Below are 16556 nucleotides of genomic sequence, written 5' to 3' on the forward strand. Positions count from 1 at the left end.
AATTAAACGGGAAATATTTTTTGAAAAAAAAATACAAAAATTTTGACCTTATTTTGCTAGAAAACCCGAAAAAGAGAAAACCAAAAGAAACCTAATATAAAATCACGACACAGTCAGGTAGAACGGTTAAAAAACCCGACAGATGTAAATATCCCTAATTAATGTAAAGACAAATTTCAAAAATGTTAAATTTAACACCATAATAAATTTAAAAGTGTGCAAGTAAAGTTAACCAAGTCAATATTGATGAAAAAAAAATAATACGAGTAATGTCAAAACACTGATGGTCAGAGAGAAAGGTTGGAACAGATAATAACCAAAGGTAGGATGATGGTGGTCGAATAAAAACGACACGTGGAGTTGGACCACGTCTTTTGGGAAGCCCAGGGAGTAACTTAAGGCCCTTTTTTGTTTTTTGTAGTTTTTTTTTAAACGACCGTAGGAAGGGATATTCCTCAGTCCTTCAAGTGTAAGAATTTAGTATTTTTATGCCAATCAGGGCCAGTCAAAACAATACTTAAAGGTTGAATAGAAACTTCAGTGAGCTAAGTTTTCGTTTTTTGGATCTGAATGCTTTGAAAGAGAAACAGAGAGTTTACTTTCTTATAGCTCCGAGACGAAAAAAAAAGAGAGAAAAGCTTTTTAATTTCATTATATAATATCTATGACGTATGCTGTCCTACAGCTCTGTGTTAAAAATTACTTCCAAAGAGAAACAGAGACATTTATGTGTTTAGCTCCTTGGCGAAAAATTTGATTCCACTAGTTTATATCTAAGACATATACAATAACAGAGAGATCACCGTTATATAGCTTCGTGACAAAAATGTTCTTTAATGTCATTGGTTTATCTATGACATATCTTGTGCTCTAATTTCTGTGACGTATTTTCGCAAGTCAGTCACGTATATCTTACCTATACTGACTCAGGTCTCCCTCGGATTTTCCATGAAAAATCGACCCATGCCCTAACCAAGATGGATAGTATCCAAAACAAGAAATTATCAGTACAGAAGCGTCTAATTATATGAAATATTTTATCTTAGTGCAGATTATAATTATTTTATTTTATATGATATAAATATATCACATTTATTTATTTAGTTCTGAAGGATTTGCTCAAGCAATAGCCTTCTAAAAAGATATTGATGTCAGTTCTTCATTACGCTTAAATTCTTTGCCAAGCATCAACTGGAATCTACGCGGGCAAGCCTGGAATCCTGCATCTAATGACCTTATTCGAAAGGCGAATATGAGGCACCAATGTTGACTTGTAATTACGGAAAATGCAAGAAAAGAACACGGGGAAACAAAGAAGAACAGCTTTGCATTTCAACTGAGGTTAAACCCGGAACCCCATGAGAACGTCTAAGCCAAGAAATAGGGAAGACATTAGAAAACGAGTGGGTAGAGAGGTCACCATTCTTCCTTGTTATGTCTTGTTCCTTCATTGTGGTATCGTTCACGCAAAACTGTGTTGCTATGACTCTACAACATGCGTTTCTTAAACAGCACGGACGTGCGTGAACAATGTAGGCATGAAATAAATCGTAAAAGTAGACCTCAAACTTAAAAATGTATGGTAAATTATGTTTATTTAATATCAATATTTCCGTTCTCAAAACAAATTCGAAGACATCTCTGTTTTAAATTTTTAGATTTTCGTTGAGAATACTAATATTATTGTATTTATTTAATTATGTCTCATAGCGTAGAAATCAATGTACCCAATCAATACGTGACTTATTTGTACTATGTGTATTTACTTCAAAGAACATGTGATTTTGCCGCGTTGTTTTTATTACAGGAAAGTAAATGGACACATTGGTCATTGAGTATTACAATGAGCTGCCCAGTACAGATACAACCCAGTAGCATCTATTTTCATCATATCTCAACCAACGAAGAGTACTCACCATAACTCCAGGCAACTTTCATCCCAACTTCGTCTACGAGAACAACAGTTACCCTTGATCGTTGTTTCTTCGACCATGAACCATATTACGTATCAGGTAACACTATATTTGAACCTCAGTATCAAGTACTTTAACGAAGTATATAATCACATAAATGCTGAGAAACCCATCGGTCAGTTTAAGATATAAATACGTAGATATCGCCTTTGATACTCACTATGGACCCCAGAATAATTTGACAGTATAGTGATGATATTTGAAGCTAAACGATATTTAACGACATTTGAAGTTAAATAATATTGAAATTTGAAGATATTTGAAGCTGAAGTTAAAGACAATTTGAAGTTTAATTCTGAGAACACCATCGATCAGCACACGATAAACGATATTTAAAGATATTTGAAGTTAAATAATATTTAAATTTGAAGAAATTTGAAGCTGAAGTTAGAGAAAATTTGAAGTTTAATTCTGAGAACCCCATCGATCAGCACACGATAAACGATATTTAACGATAATTGAAGTTAAATAATATTTGAATTTGAAGAAATTTGAAGCTGAAGTTAGAGAAAATTTGAAGTTTAATTCTGAGAACCCCATCGATCAGCACACGATAAACGATATTTTAAGTTAAATGATATTTAAAGACATTTGAAGATATTTGAAGCTGAAGTTAAAGACAATTTGAAGTTTAATTCTGAGAACACCATCGAGCAGTACAAGATAAACGATATTTAACGATATTTGAAGTTAAATGATATTTGAAGATATTTGAAGTTGAATTTAAAGACAATATATTAAAAGAGTCACTATAGTAGGACGACAACCCGTTTCAAAATGCACAAATGAACAATTTTACGCGAGAATACATTCTCTATGTGCCTCAAAAAATCCTAAAAATTATATGCTGAGAAGAAAAACACCAACACCTGTAGTGGGAAGCATCATTCCCCAGTTGACTATTAGAACGATATTTAACGGTCATTTCCCAGTTGACTATTAGAGAAAACTTGTCGTGTAAAGACAACTAGGCTCGAACTGTTCCATGAAGAAACCATAACGTAAATGCTTCAAAATTTTTGCCAAGACAAAAAGAGTGAAGGACAATAATTTACAACAGAAGGGTGTAGTACACTAAGGACACGAAGGTGATGAATAGATGTGAATCTAGATGTGTTACTTCCTAATAACTTTAACAATTCAAAAATCGCAATAGTGAAAGTATTTTAAATTACCAGTGAACATGGTAAACACAATATTGTGTGTTTTAAATCGTTTTTGTATGTAGTATTAGATAGCCAGATAGTTATGTGTATCGTTGTCAAGCTATTCATTTAATGTAGTGTAGATAGAATGTAGCATGCCAAATAGACAAAAAAAAGTGAATTCAAAAAAAAACTTATGTAAAGGTAGAATAGCCCCAACCTTGTTGTAAATATAAAAGTAATCAGTGTTAGATGTAGAAAAAAAATCCTTAGTTTAGTAGCTAACGTAGAACCATAAATAATCTTAGTCCGGTAGATGAATTTTAGATAGGGATGTAGAATAAAATAAGAAAAATAATTGAAAAATTTTAAGCACTCCTAATGAGCAGTTACTAATTACGGGACGTCATTAATTGATGGGAAGGGTGATGTGCACCATGAGTAAAATACCATATATTTAAAATACAAGATTCTTTCCTTCTAAAAATGATTCGGGAATAAATTATACGTCTCCTAATTTAGTTTAAATACCGTTTCCAAGAGTCTAAATTCTTAATCAGCAAAAAGATAAATTGAATTTTAGCTTCAGTCAAACAACGACACTAGTCGTTTGAATTTCGCTAAGTTAATTAGTAGAAAAAAAAATGCTATGCGCAATATTTCAAAGGAAGTTTAAATGGCAAAAAACCGTTTGAATGCTTGAATCATCAAAAACATTTAAAAGAGTTCATTGGACGAAAGATTTACATCCTTGGTCCTCTTGGGCCAATGGTGAGCAGTCCTTACAGCGCAGGACGAAAGAACTGCTTTTGGTAGTGGGGTAGATGTGCTTTTTAATTTTAATCGTAAGTCAGATTTGAAACGATTCGTAAGACAGATTTGAGAAGATCCATTGAGATAGAAGTTTTCACTCTTTCATCTCGGTCACCATTATTGTCATTGAGGTTACCCGTTTCTGTGCAACTAAGCTTGTAAGTTCAATAAATCTATTGTCTTTTTTATCTGTGTTTGTTTCATTTTATATGTCTGAATCTAGCCTAATAATAGATAATTAGTTCGTAAGTCTCCAAGGTAAATGCTCCCAAAGGAATCTGACCTCAAGATAGCCCGAGAAAAAGAGGCCACATTTTTTCATCCCTACAAACACCAAAAGTCGTTATCGCCACAGCTTAGAAAAATGTATCTAACCCCTGTTAGCCTATAAGAATTCGTATCTCTTAAATCAGATCTGATCGTGCTGTGGAAACAAAGCTCTGAGATGTAAGATTTCTATCACCACAAATATCAATTTTTTTATTGCTACAGTAGTATTTTTTAAGTATTATTACTTTTTTATGCATATAATACAAGAAAATATGATTCTTTATTCGTGTTCTTCCTATTATTCTTGAACGTAGAAGTAGTAGGGAAATTATTTAGTCATTAGACAGACAAAGTCTAAAGTTAGTTGTCTAGGTGAACTGTTGAAGGGAACATGTATCAATTCAAAACACTATTCAGACTGTGTTTGTGTGGGCCCCCAATGTCGGGTAAAATGGCTCGCTTAACTGAAGTAACAGGAATGGGTGACAATATACATTTTGAACAGCTGAAAAAATGTACTCTTGTTGAATTGTTTTGCAGAAATCAGGCGATAAAATCAAATAAATCGTTGCAACCATAGGATTGGTGCAGATACAATTAATACAGAGTCTTGATTTTTTCAACATTATTGAACCAAACTCTTGGCTGATCATTGACGATCTGGCTGAATCTATTGAACAATGGTCCCAGGAAACGCTGAAAATTATCACTGTTCACTCTCATTATGATCAGATTTCCGTTACTCTGATTCTACAGGATCTCTTTCATCAGAGCAAATGTATGCGAACACTTGCATTGAACTGCACCTACTATATCATCTACAGAGTTGTTCGTGATTCCAGCTCCCAAATAACCCTCAATAAACAAATCTATCCAGGTGCCCCTAAATTTCTGCTCTCAGCATACAATCAGGCAGCTAATAAACAGCACGGTTATATCCTATTGGATCTTAATCAAAATACACCCGAGGATCTGCGTGTAGTCACAGATATTTTTGACAACGAAATTACAGTATATCTCCCCGTGAACAATAAAAAAACCTATTAGTCGCTATCATGACACTGAAGAAATTAGTTGAAAATAGACATCTATTTTCAGTTCTAAGCACTTCAAAACCTCTGCTTAGGTAAGCCATACTCAAACACGGTATTGACAATATGTTTAAATTTGACCGAGAGTAAAGTTCAACTGCCAGAAGTAGTTAAGCAACAGGCAAAGCAACGTCGGTCCATTGTACGTACATTGGCCTCTAAAAAGAAAGGAAAGAATTTTAAAAGGAAACAACTTCTTCAGGCGGGTGGTAGCTTTTTCACACTTTTACTGCCAATAATTGCAGGACTTGTAAACAGTTTCTCTAGATGGCAAAACCCTGTAAATTGACTCCAATAGAACTCGCTCTCTCACCCGAGGAACACTTTGAGAACAATCTGAGTAAATTCCTTGATAATGAAAATATTGAGGATGATAAAAAACTGCTTTTACTTCAAGATGCACTTCTCCGAGTGGACAAACATAAGGCCTATCGGTCGAAGCCCACTGCTGGTATTGATCACAAGAAAAATCTTCTCCTCAAGAGTCTGATGCTGCTGTAACAAAATTAAAGAAGGAGGATTTGGATTCAATTTTACTGAAAATCGGAAATCTATTCCCCAACTCATATCTTTAACAAAGTAAACGACTCCTAACCTATCTCATGGAAAGTGGTCAAGATCATATTCAAGTTGAGAGCAATGGGAAAGGGATTATAATTCAAGGCAAGAGCTATAATCTACTTGATTTAATCTATGATATGGTTACAAATTGTAAAAGACTATTATCATTTGACGCTCATCTATACAACTTTCTAAATACTTTAAACTTCCCCAAAAGTCTTATTAGCAATAGACAAATTCTAAAAAAATTAAATGAACATGCACTATCATCATCAACAACAACACCATTAAAATATGAAGAAGAAGAAGAAGATTTTAAGTCAATTTTGGAAAATACTAGCACACCACTGATAGCTAGACAAAAGCAAAAGCGTATCATGTCACCACCACCAGCCGCCAGTATACAAAAGGGTAGCGGACGTTACACAACGTGTTTACGTTCAAAATGGTTGAAGTTCTGGAAGGTGTTTATGAAAATATTGGTGATGCGGGGAGTTTAAGTTCCCCCACCACTCTTTCCAAGGTCACTGGTGTTCACACTAAAAGTGTACAATACTATCTACAAAATGAATCAAGTTACACTCTGCATAGATATCATAGACTTCGTGCTAATCAATATCGAAAAACTAAAGCCTTTTTTCTATTTCATATAATGCAAGCAGATCTCCTAACTGTAGATGAGATTCAAAGACGTCACAATACGCCGTACAAGTACATTCTACTTGCAATCAGTGTTTTTAGTCGCTATGCATATGCAATTCCATTGCGATCAAAGAGAGGCGTTGAAGTTGCTCAGGCCATAGAAAGTATTATCGAACAGGATTCATATAAAAAAAATTCAAGCGGATCGTGGAAGTGAATTTGTTAATCCACATGTTGCAAAAGTACTAGTGAAATATAGCACACTGCTCTATCACAGTCATAGTCCTATAAAGGCTGCATTGGCCGAACGATTGATAAGAACTATTCGACTTTTAATTTCAAGATATTGTACATTGAAAAATACACCGGCTTTTATTCATGATTTAGATAAAATCATGTTGATTTATAATCAACGACCTCATCGATCATTGTCTAACTCTACCCCAATAGAAGTTCATCATTCTAGTTATAATACAGTTCACACCATTTTTAAACAGTATTTCAATGAAACGATTGTCAAGAATAACAATAAATTCAATGTCGGTGATAATGTTCGACTTAATAGAACAAATAATGTTTTTGAAAAGGGGAATTACTTGTGGTCCACCGAACTTTTTAAAGTGGCAAAAATCCTAGACACTAAACCCATAACTTATCGCCTGGATGATACCAAAGAGGAAGAGATTCTCGGTGGCTTTTATGACTATGATCTACAAAAAGTTAAAAATAATAGTGAAATATATCAAATTGAAAAGATATTAAAGACTCGTAGTCGCAGGGGTAAGAAACAGTTACTTGTTCGGTGGCTAGGATACAACTCTGATTTTGATTCTTGGATCGGTGTTGAAGATATTGACAGTGCCCAATGATTTCTATGTAACTTTTATGTCCAATGTTTCTGATCCTCTACAACGAATTGAATACGACAAGCGATTTTTTGACAAAACTTTCTCCCACCGTCAAATTTGACAGTGCGTATGAAGTGGCTCTTGTCGATTGTATTCTCAAAAATACCTATTACATCCTTAGAAAGGATCGCGTGTATGATATAAAAGTTATACCATTCGATTGGACACTGTTTGTCGAGTATGAATGGGTTGAGGCTCTCAAATCTATCAAATACCCACATGTCAAATCGAAATATATTGAATACGATAGTATGACAGATTTGTGTCGCACAACCAATAGAAAAATCTCATATCGTAAGAATGGAACATTCCATTTTAAGTATTCATTGGAATATGATAGGATTCTCATTAGTTCATCTGTTGACAGTAAAAAAATTATTCTCAATGATAATCTGAGAGAAGTTCTTGTCTTTAAATAGACTATTATCAATGGGAGAAATGCTGGCACCGTTTACGTGATGGATCAAGTTATTTTTGCTGATTATCCACCTGGTTTCGCCTCGGACTCTTGCATATTTCTCTATGCATCCTTTGTGGAAACGTCGAGACTTGGTAATTCAAATGTCCCCCTCCTACGTGCTCTTGAACGAAAAACATCTCATGAACTTGTTCATCACTATAATATAAAGCATCTTCAGTATGTTCCTGTAAACACTTCCTATTTGGAACTCTGTCAGTTAACACTAAGAAGTTAATTGGGTGATCCTCTAGCAATAACAAAAGGCTTAGGAGTGATTACATGTCATTTTCGACCCATTATCAGCGACAGCACAATCAACTAAAATGAACAATAGAAGAATTCCATTTGTCTACCCCAATATCGATTGTTATGTTGGTGCTTTGAGTCCACGTCAAATAGGTAATGGATTGGACTACTACAAGGGTCGTACTACAATGTCTGGTTATGGTCTTGGTAGCTGGTTTGCTATGCTATCTCATTTTGCACTACCCCTTGCCAGAAAATATCTTGTACCAGCTGCATCAAATTTTGCTACATCAACACTACAGGACTGGGGGTCGGGCAAGAATTTCAAGGAGAGTGTTAAAGAAAATATTAGATCTTCAGCAAGAGCCGTTGGTGAGCAATTAAAATCTCGGTAAAATGGGGGGGGATTGAAAAGGATGCGTGCACGTCATTCACTCATCAGTGTCCACCCAGGTAGGAAGTGAAGGACATCATCAAGGACTTCGAGGAATAAAACAGGGAAGACAAATAAGCAGAAGAAAAAAAGAAAAAGATTGTTAAATCAAAGAAGGATTTTTTCTCTTAAGATGATTTATCTCCCCCACACGGAAGCATATCCACCAATTAGTTCTTCATTAAATCGATTCAATGCTGAAAATCTTGATGCTAGTATCAAGTATGGCTACTATGAACAATTTCATCCCCAACTACCCCTCTTGGAAAATATACACTTTCAAAAATTTTCCAATGAAGATTATTTCATTGATTTATCATCAACATATGTTGATTGAAATGTTGCGGTGAAGAAAAAGTCAGATAATACAACTCCAACTGCTGCCTATGGTCTCTCCTAGGAAAACTGTATTCTACACAAACGATTCAAACAAATTAATTCATTTATTAATGGAACATTGGTAAGCACGAGTAATTGTTCATGCAATTATTCAAGGTACACAAAATTTATGATGATGATACAAAAGGCGTACAAGGAGTTGAAAGGACAATCATTGGGCTATAAATATCTATCAGGTGTTGATACTGACGGTAATTTGACTACTGCAGTGACGCAGGAGTAACATCTGTTTGGAAAATTAAATCACGAGATATTCAATATATCCCAATGGCTACCTCCCAATGTCTAGATTGACATAAAGTTACAGCTTGCCCCATCGAATTTCATTTTGAGAAAAACACTTCCTGCAGCACCCGATGCAAATGTCATTATCACATCGGCTATTCTCCACGTCCGAAAACAACAGGTTATGAGCTCTGTTGCATTGGCAGTGGAAAAGCTAAGAACCAATGGTAACAACATTAAACTTCTTGTCCCCCATACAATCCCCAATCAACATCACTTTGTCACTGGCTCTCTTAGCTAAAGCGATTCATAATTTATCAATAGAGAAATCCCATCAAAATTGGCTTTAGCCTTTCTGAAAAGTGGCAGTGCCGTTGGATCCTGGACTGAATCCCCCCATGATTTTAATTTTTTCGGTCTATCTAGCTTTGTGTGTAAAGTGAATGGTATTCCACTATACACTCTATCATTTGACAATGATATCATTTGACTCTGTACGAGTTGACCGCGCAATCCCTAGATCATGACTCTCAACTATTTGAAAATGGAATAACCGATTCAATGTTTTCAAAAAATCATGGGGTAATTGTTTTGGACCCGTCAGGGATTCAGGATACGAGCATAGTTCAAACAGGGAATGTAGGTTTTGAGGGTGCATTTGCCGATACTCTGAATTAGAGTATCACGCTAATATCACTGAGTCAATTTGAAACCTATTGGTAAATCACACCTGACGGCAGTGTTCTACTAGACCTTGCACCATGAACACAAACCAAATAATCAATGTATTTGGTATGGATCCATACATGTCCCAGTACAAGTCCTATTGCATACCTTTGGACTTCATTGAAAAAATTCCAAGTGTTAACAATACCCTAATCATTGTTAATAGCAGTTCATCGACTTTGAAGACCGGTCATTGGCTATGCATCTTTCAAACAGCGGAGAATATTGAATTTTTTTATTCTCTTGGCCTATCGTATAAATTCTACACTCCTTACATCAGCAACTTTATTGAAAGCAGTGGGAAAACCATTATTCAAAATCAACGAAGAGTAAAGGATTTAACGACTAAGACATGTGGCTTTCATGCACTAATCTTTTTCATGTTCAGATGTTGTGGCTACACCTACAAGCAGTTTCTCGACATCTATGTTGACTTACCTCGATTGAACGACTTTCTAGTGGAAAATATACTTAAAAACGAATTTAATATTGATTTTAGTGCCCTACGAATAAAATATTCTAAAAATATATGTGAAATTGTTTATTAATAAAAATTTATATACATGATAAAACGAATTTTTCACTCTTTAGATTTCTTCTTCTACTAGGTATAGGTATTTGTCGACAACAACTAGTGCAGGTAGATTATCTGAATTCACAGTGTACTGATCCTGATGTAGTGCAATGTCAGGGTCACATTTTCTACAATAGAGTGTGACTTCACTCTTGTCATATCTCTTTGTATAGCCAATGATACTATTCTCATTCTTTCTATAGAATTCACATGTTTCAATTTGCCTATTTGAAGCAATTTAACAAACAGTGTCCTCAAGTGTCGAATCACATTCCGTCACAGCCAAATAAAAATCAGTGGACTTATAATCATAGTAGTCATTGTCTTCACAACGATGACGTAGAAACCATATTCTTTTGTTGTTCCAACAGTTGAATCGCTGACCCGGCTCCTCCTCCCAGAACAATCTAAAACCACGACGATACCAATCTCATAGCAATAAACTAAACTCACGCTTAGGATTCTTTCCAACCATACCGGGATATGTATTCTCCCACTGATTACATTTATCATAATGGCAATTGGAGCATAGGTGGCCTCTAGGATGAGAGTCACACACCTCTTTATGACAAGTATTACAACATTTAATTTTTGCATTATATCCTCTATGCAATTCACGCAGGTTACACAATCCGCACTTTTCGTCATACTCATCAATCATTTTGCAAGTTTCACATGATGATGAATAGCTGCGAAGTCTGTAAATGCATAGCAGAGATGTATGGTACATTTTTTTCATGTGTTGACACTCTCACTGCCATAATGAAACTGAGCTACCAACAACAACAAATTGTCTGAGAGAGAGAGAGGAGTAAATACCTCCGTTGTCTCTGATTGGCCCCATAAAAAATAGATGTTGGCTCAAAAACCAGTCTGGTTGAAAAACTTGGAGTTGAAACAAACTTGTGTGGGGAATCCCCGTTCATACTGCAATCTTTTTGCAATGTTTAGGAACAGGCGGGGAATCCCCGCTCGTTTGAAATGGTACCAACGGGGCATAAGCAAATAGTACGTAGTTTCATAACGTGTTTAATCACGTGTAGAGGTCCCATAGAATAACAATGGAATAGAATTTCAAGGACGAATAAAAAACGGATGTTGGCATGAAAAACACTCTGATTGAGTTACATAATTTCGTGCATGCTCCCAAAACATGTTTGACCACATTATATCATCCCAAATTTAAAAAAAAAAGAAAAAAAAAAAAAAAAAAAAGTCTATGTCAAACTGTGTGAGGGCTTTCTGACTCTCTTTGAAAAGGCGTAGAGCATCCATAGAAATGTTTTCCTCGGGCATCCATGGAAATGGTACTTAGATCTCTACTCACTTTTGGCTCTTGAAAAGTGAACTACAACTTTCAAATTCCAATCAAATGAGCCGTCTTTGAAGTTTATACGAGCATCCCTTCCTTAAAAACCAAATATGTCCCCAGGGCATAAATTACAGCGCCTTCCCCCGGGCCCTGGGGGGTTGTGTCGACACCGGAGTCTTTGTTATCTGAACTTCGAACTATTTTTAACAAAATTTCTATCTCAAAGTTTATATCTGATGCATTTAAGGTGTGGAATGGGGGGGGGGGCTAGTTGCCCTCCGATCTCTTTTGAATATTAAAAAGTGAACAAGATCTTTCAATTTCCAATCAAATGAGCCCCCACCGAAGTTTATGCGAGCATCCCTTCCACAAGAACTATATATTACCCCAGAGCATTATTCATAACGCCTGCCTCCGGGCCCTTGGGGGTTGTGTCGAAACAGGATTTTTTCTTATTTGACCTTTTGAACTATTTTTAATGAAATGGCTATTTTAAAATTTTTATCATATGGGCTTGGGGAACAAAGGGTATGTGGGGGGGGGCTAGTTGCCCTCGGATATCTTTTGACTATAAAAAAGGGAACTACAAATGTGAATTTCCAATCAAATGAGCCCTCTCTGAACTTTATACGAGCATCCCTTTCATAAGAACCATATAACGAAATCAATAAGAATTCCAAATAAAGATAGGTCCTTTTATTAGACTGTGAAACGAAAATATAAAAAAAGACTCTAAATATGTCGATGACACAGTCGGTCATCATCATCAGTAGAGTTACTAATTAGTAACTCTACTGATGATGATGACTGACTGTTTCATCGAAATATTTAGAGTCTTTGTTTTATATTTTCGTTTCACTGTCTAATAAAAGGACCTATCCCTATTTGGAATTCTTATTGATTTCGTCATATAAAAGGCAGTGTGGTCATGGAGAAAAAAAAGAACCATATACGCCTCCAGGACAACACTTACAACGCCTACCCCCCGGGCCCTGGGGTATTCTGTTGACACCGGAGTCATTGTTATCTAATTTTTGAAAAATTTTACAGGAACTGGCTATCTAAGACTGTGTAGCGGTTGGGTGTGGGAAAAAAGGGCGTGGGGGGGGGCTAGTTGCCCTTAAATCTCTTGACTCTCTAAAAGTGAACTAGATCTTTCAATATCCAATCAAATGAGCCCTCTATGAAGTTTATACGAGAGTCCCTTTCGTAAGAACCATACATGCCTTTAGGGCATAACTTAGAACGCCTTTCCCTGGGCCTTTGAATTATTTTTTTTAATAAAATGTCTATCTCAAAATTTTCATCAGATGGGTTTGGAAAAAGAAGGCGTGAGGGGAGGGGATAGTTGCTCTCGGATCTCTTTTGACTTTTAAAAAGTGAATTCGAATTTTCAATTTCTAATCAAATGAGCCCTCTGAAGTTTAAATGAACATCCCTTTCATAAGAACCATATATACCCCTGGGCATAGCTTACAACGCCTGCCCCTGGGCCGTGGAGGGATGTGTCGAAACCTGAGTTTTTAGTATTTGACTTTTGAATAATTTGTAACTTAATGGATATCGTAAAATTTTTATCGGATGCATTTGGGGAAAATGGGTAGGGGGAAGGCTAGTTGCCCTCCAATCTCTTTTGACTCACAAAAACTGAACTAGAACTTTCAATTTTTAATCAAATTAACCGTTTGAAGTTTTTACGAGCATTCCTTCCATAAGAACCATATATTCCCCCAGGGCATAACTTACAACGGCTGCCCTTGCGCGCTGGGGGGCTGTGTCGACCCTGGAGTTTTCGTTATATGATCCTAAAACTATTTTTTTTTAAATGGCTATCTCAAAGTTCTTATCGAATGGGTTTGGAAAAAGAAGGCGCGGGAGGAGGGGGCTAGTTGCCCTCCAATCTCTGTTGACTCTTAAAAAGTGAACTCGAACCTTCCATTTCCAATCAAATGAGCCCTCTTTGAAGTCTATACGAGCATCCCTTCCATAAAAACCATATATGCCCCCAGGGAATAACTTACAACGCTTCCCTCTGGGCCCTGGGGGGTTGTGTTGACACCGGAGTTTTTGTTATATGATTTTTGAACTATTTTTACAAAATAGCTATCTCAAAATTTTTATTTTGGGGGGCCGGTTGCCTTCCGATACCTTTTTACGCTTAAAAAGTGAACTAGAACTTTCAATTTCCAATCAAATGAGACCTCTCTGAGGTTTATGCGAGCAGTCCTTCCATAAGAACCATATATGCCCCAAGGGCAAAACTTATAACCCTTGCCCTGAAGACTGTGGGAGGAGTATCCTGCTCAAAGATATAATTTCTAGATCTTTCAACTACGTTGAACAGAATGGCTATCTCAAAATTTGGATTGCATGTGTTTGGGGAATGGTGGGCGTGGAAGGGGTGTTTGTTGCCTCCCAATCAATTTCGACTATTAAAAAGGGCACTAGCCCTTTAAATTTCCAATCGAATGAGCACTTTTTGCATTTTCTATGGCAACACTTTCTGTAAAAACCTTTTATGCCCCAGGGCATAACTTACAACCCTTTTCCTGAGGGCTTTAGGAGGGCGGAGGGGGGGGGGTTCGTTGTCATCTTCAAATACCTATTTCTAGAATTTTCAACTACGTTGAAAAAAATTACTATCTAAAAATTTTGTTTGGATGTGTTTGGGGAAAAGGTGGGCGTGAGAGGGGGATTAGTTGCCCTTTAATCACTTTCGACTATTAAAAAGGGCACTATCCCTTTGAATTTCCAATCGAATGAGTCTTTTTTGAAGTTTCTACAAGCTTTCTAGAAAAAACTTATATGCCCCCAGGGCATAACTTAAAAACCGTGCCCTGAGGGCTGTGGGGGGAGTGTCCTCCTCAAGAACATAATTTCTATCTAGAAATCAACTACGTGGAACAAAATGGCTATCTCAAAAATTTTATTGGATGTGTCTGGGGAAATTGTGGGTTCGGAAGGGGTGTTAGTTACCTTCCGATCACTTTTTACCCTTAAAAAGGCCACTAGAACTCTCTATTTCCAATCGAATGAGCCCCCTTTGAAGTTTATACGACAACCCCTTCCATATGAAGTGCCTCTGGGAAAAAAAATAAATAATAAAACCTTGGAGCCGTATGACCTTTACTATAGGCAACGCTATAGCGTTGCTTCTGATCAAGACAGATAGTTGAGGTTGATTGTATATCGAACAACAGGGTTATCACATCCCAACAGGAATCTCGGTAATAGGAAATTTGTTAGTGACGTAGCTGCCGTACTTACTGACTTCTGATAGAGAGTTATCTCAACAATGTTTCAACCGAACACAACACTATTTGGGAATATTTGTAACTGTGTGCTGGATCAAACAGTCCACAAAACAAAACAACAATCGGAACCGTGAAAAGAAAAGGAAGAATCTTTGTCGAAAAGGCAAAACCAGCAATAAACGCTTATTTCTTTTCACTGTAACATGAATTTTCATTAAAAAAAACAAAAAAAACAGCTAGTAGTGCTGAAATAACGTAAAATTAGATTGTGTCAGGAGTAAAATTTCGTTGCAGACCCGTGAGGTTTTTTTATATTGTTGTCTTGGTGTTTGATAATGTTTCAGAAAAGAGATGAAAAATTTGTTTCTCTGACTGAAAAATAGTACTCAGGATAAATAAGGTTGCTTAATGTTATTTGGCATTCTTATTTTGGCATCCCAGGAGTTATTTTTTAGAAATTTTCTTTGAAGATTTAAGGAAATTTGATTTCAAAGAGAAATACCAGACCGCATTCACATAGTGATGTTGCTTAATTTTATTTTCTTTGACAGTGCTTGCCATCTTCTGCCAGAGCTTGGTTTAATCATATAAATTTATGACATGGACAAGATCGATAAAGATCCTCCAGAGCCGTTGGTGGTGCATAGGGCATAGAATCGACGTTTTTGTTGCTGATTATTTTTTGCAGGAATAAGTAGTAAGGCTGTCGCTTAATCTTGCTTTTGCAGGTATTGATCTGAGTCCCGTATTGCCAATGAGGTGGTATTACCAGAAAAAAACTATTCTATTATTTTCATTTTTTGTTTTTAAGCTGGAAACCTCTCGTCTCAAACTCGCTTTAAGATCATAGGCGGTCATCTACCTGGATGTTTTCTACTACATCTTGCGGGAAAAGGTTATGTATATTATGGATTTAAAAAAAAGGGTCATGAAACTAATTTTTATTTTTATTTATCTATTTGCTTAGTTTTTTACCGTGTTGATTAGTTTTTTACTTTTTATTTGGCTTTTCAATTATTTATTTTGATTCTTAGTTTTATTTTCAGGTCGAAGAGGACATTGGGCGCCGGGTTGTCCGTTTATATAGATACTCCGTTTGGAAAAAAACATACTCATGTTTTTTTTAACATGCTGTAGAAATTGTTGTTTTTTTTTTCAAAATTGAATGATCTGAGCAGCATCATATTGCCGTCAATTTTGTAATAAGAGCGTTTATTAGATTAGAGTAAACAACCTCCAACTGTGTTAAAACGGATTAATTGATGCTAATAAAAATCTTCTAACCCGGCTCCTACTCATTTCCAGATGAAAGAAATTTGTAATTCCCACTATCCTAAGTTAATTAGACTGTATAACCTTAGATTGGTCAGCTTAAGTTTAATTCGCTAATCAGAAAAAGAGTTTAAATTCTTGTAGATTGTATGTGAACCAGTGTGAACACAATCAGGGTCGCCACTCAGCAGGTTTTTTTTACGCCTCTTTGGGTGGAAAAATAGTTTCAATTTCGTATAAAAAGTTTCATTT

General features: G+C 36.0%; 1 protein-coding gene across 1 annotated transcript in view; it reads left to right on the forward strand.

The window, feature by feature from the left end:
* The window catches only part of LOC148944569 (uncharacterized), a 124306-nt gene extending 107986 nt beyond the window's left edge, over positions 1-16320 (forward strand). Inside the window, exon 10 of the mRNA XM_089100713.1 lies at positions 16079-16320. Coding sequence (XP_088956839.1) covers positions 16079-16119 — 41 coding nt within the window. The 3' untranslated portion in view covers positions 16120-16320. The remainder of the gene's footprint in view (positions 1-16078) is intronic.
* Positions 16321-16556: the final 236 nt, after the last annotated feature.

Source organism: Artemia sp. Qi Xiang Cuo, chromosome 14 (genome assembly GCF_049724085.1).
Source record: "Artemia sp. Qi Xiang Cuo chromosome 14, ASM4972408v1, whole genome shotgun sequence".
Classification (NCBI taxonomy): domain Eukaryota; kingdom Metazoa; phylum Arthropoda; class Branchiopoda; order Anostraca; family Artemiidae; genus Artemia; species Artemia sp. Qi Xiang Cuo.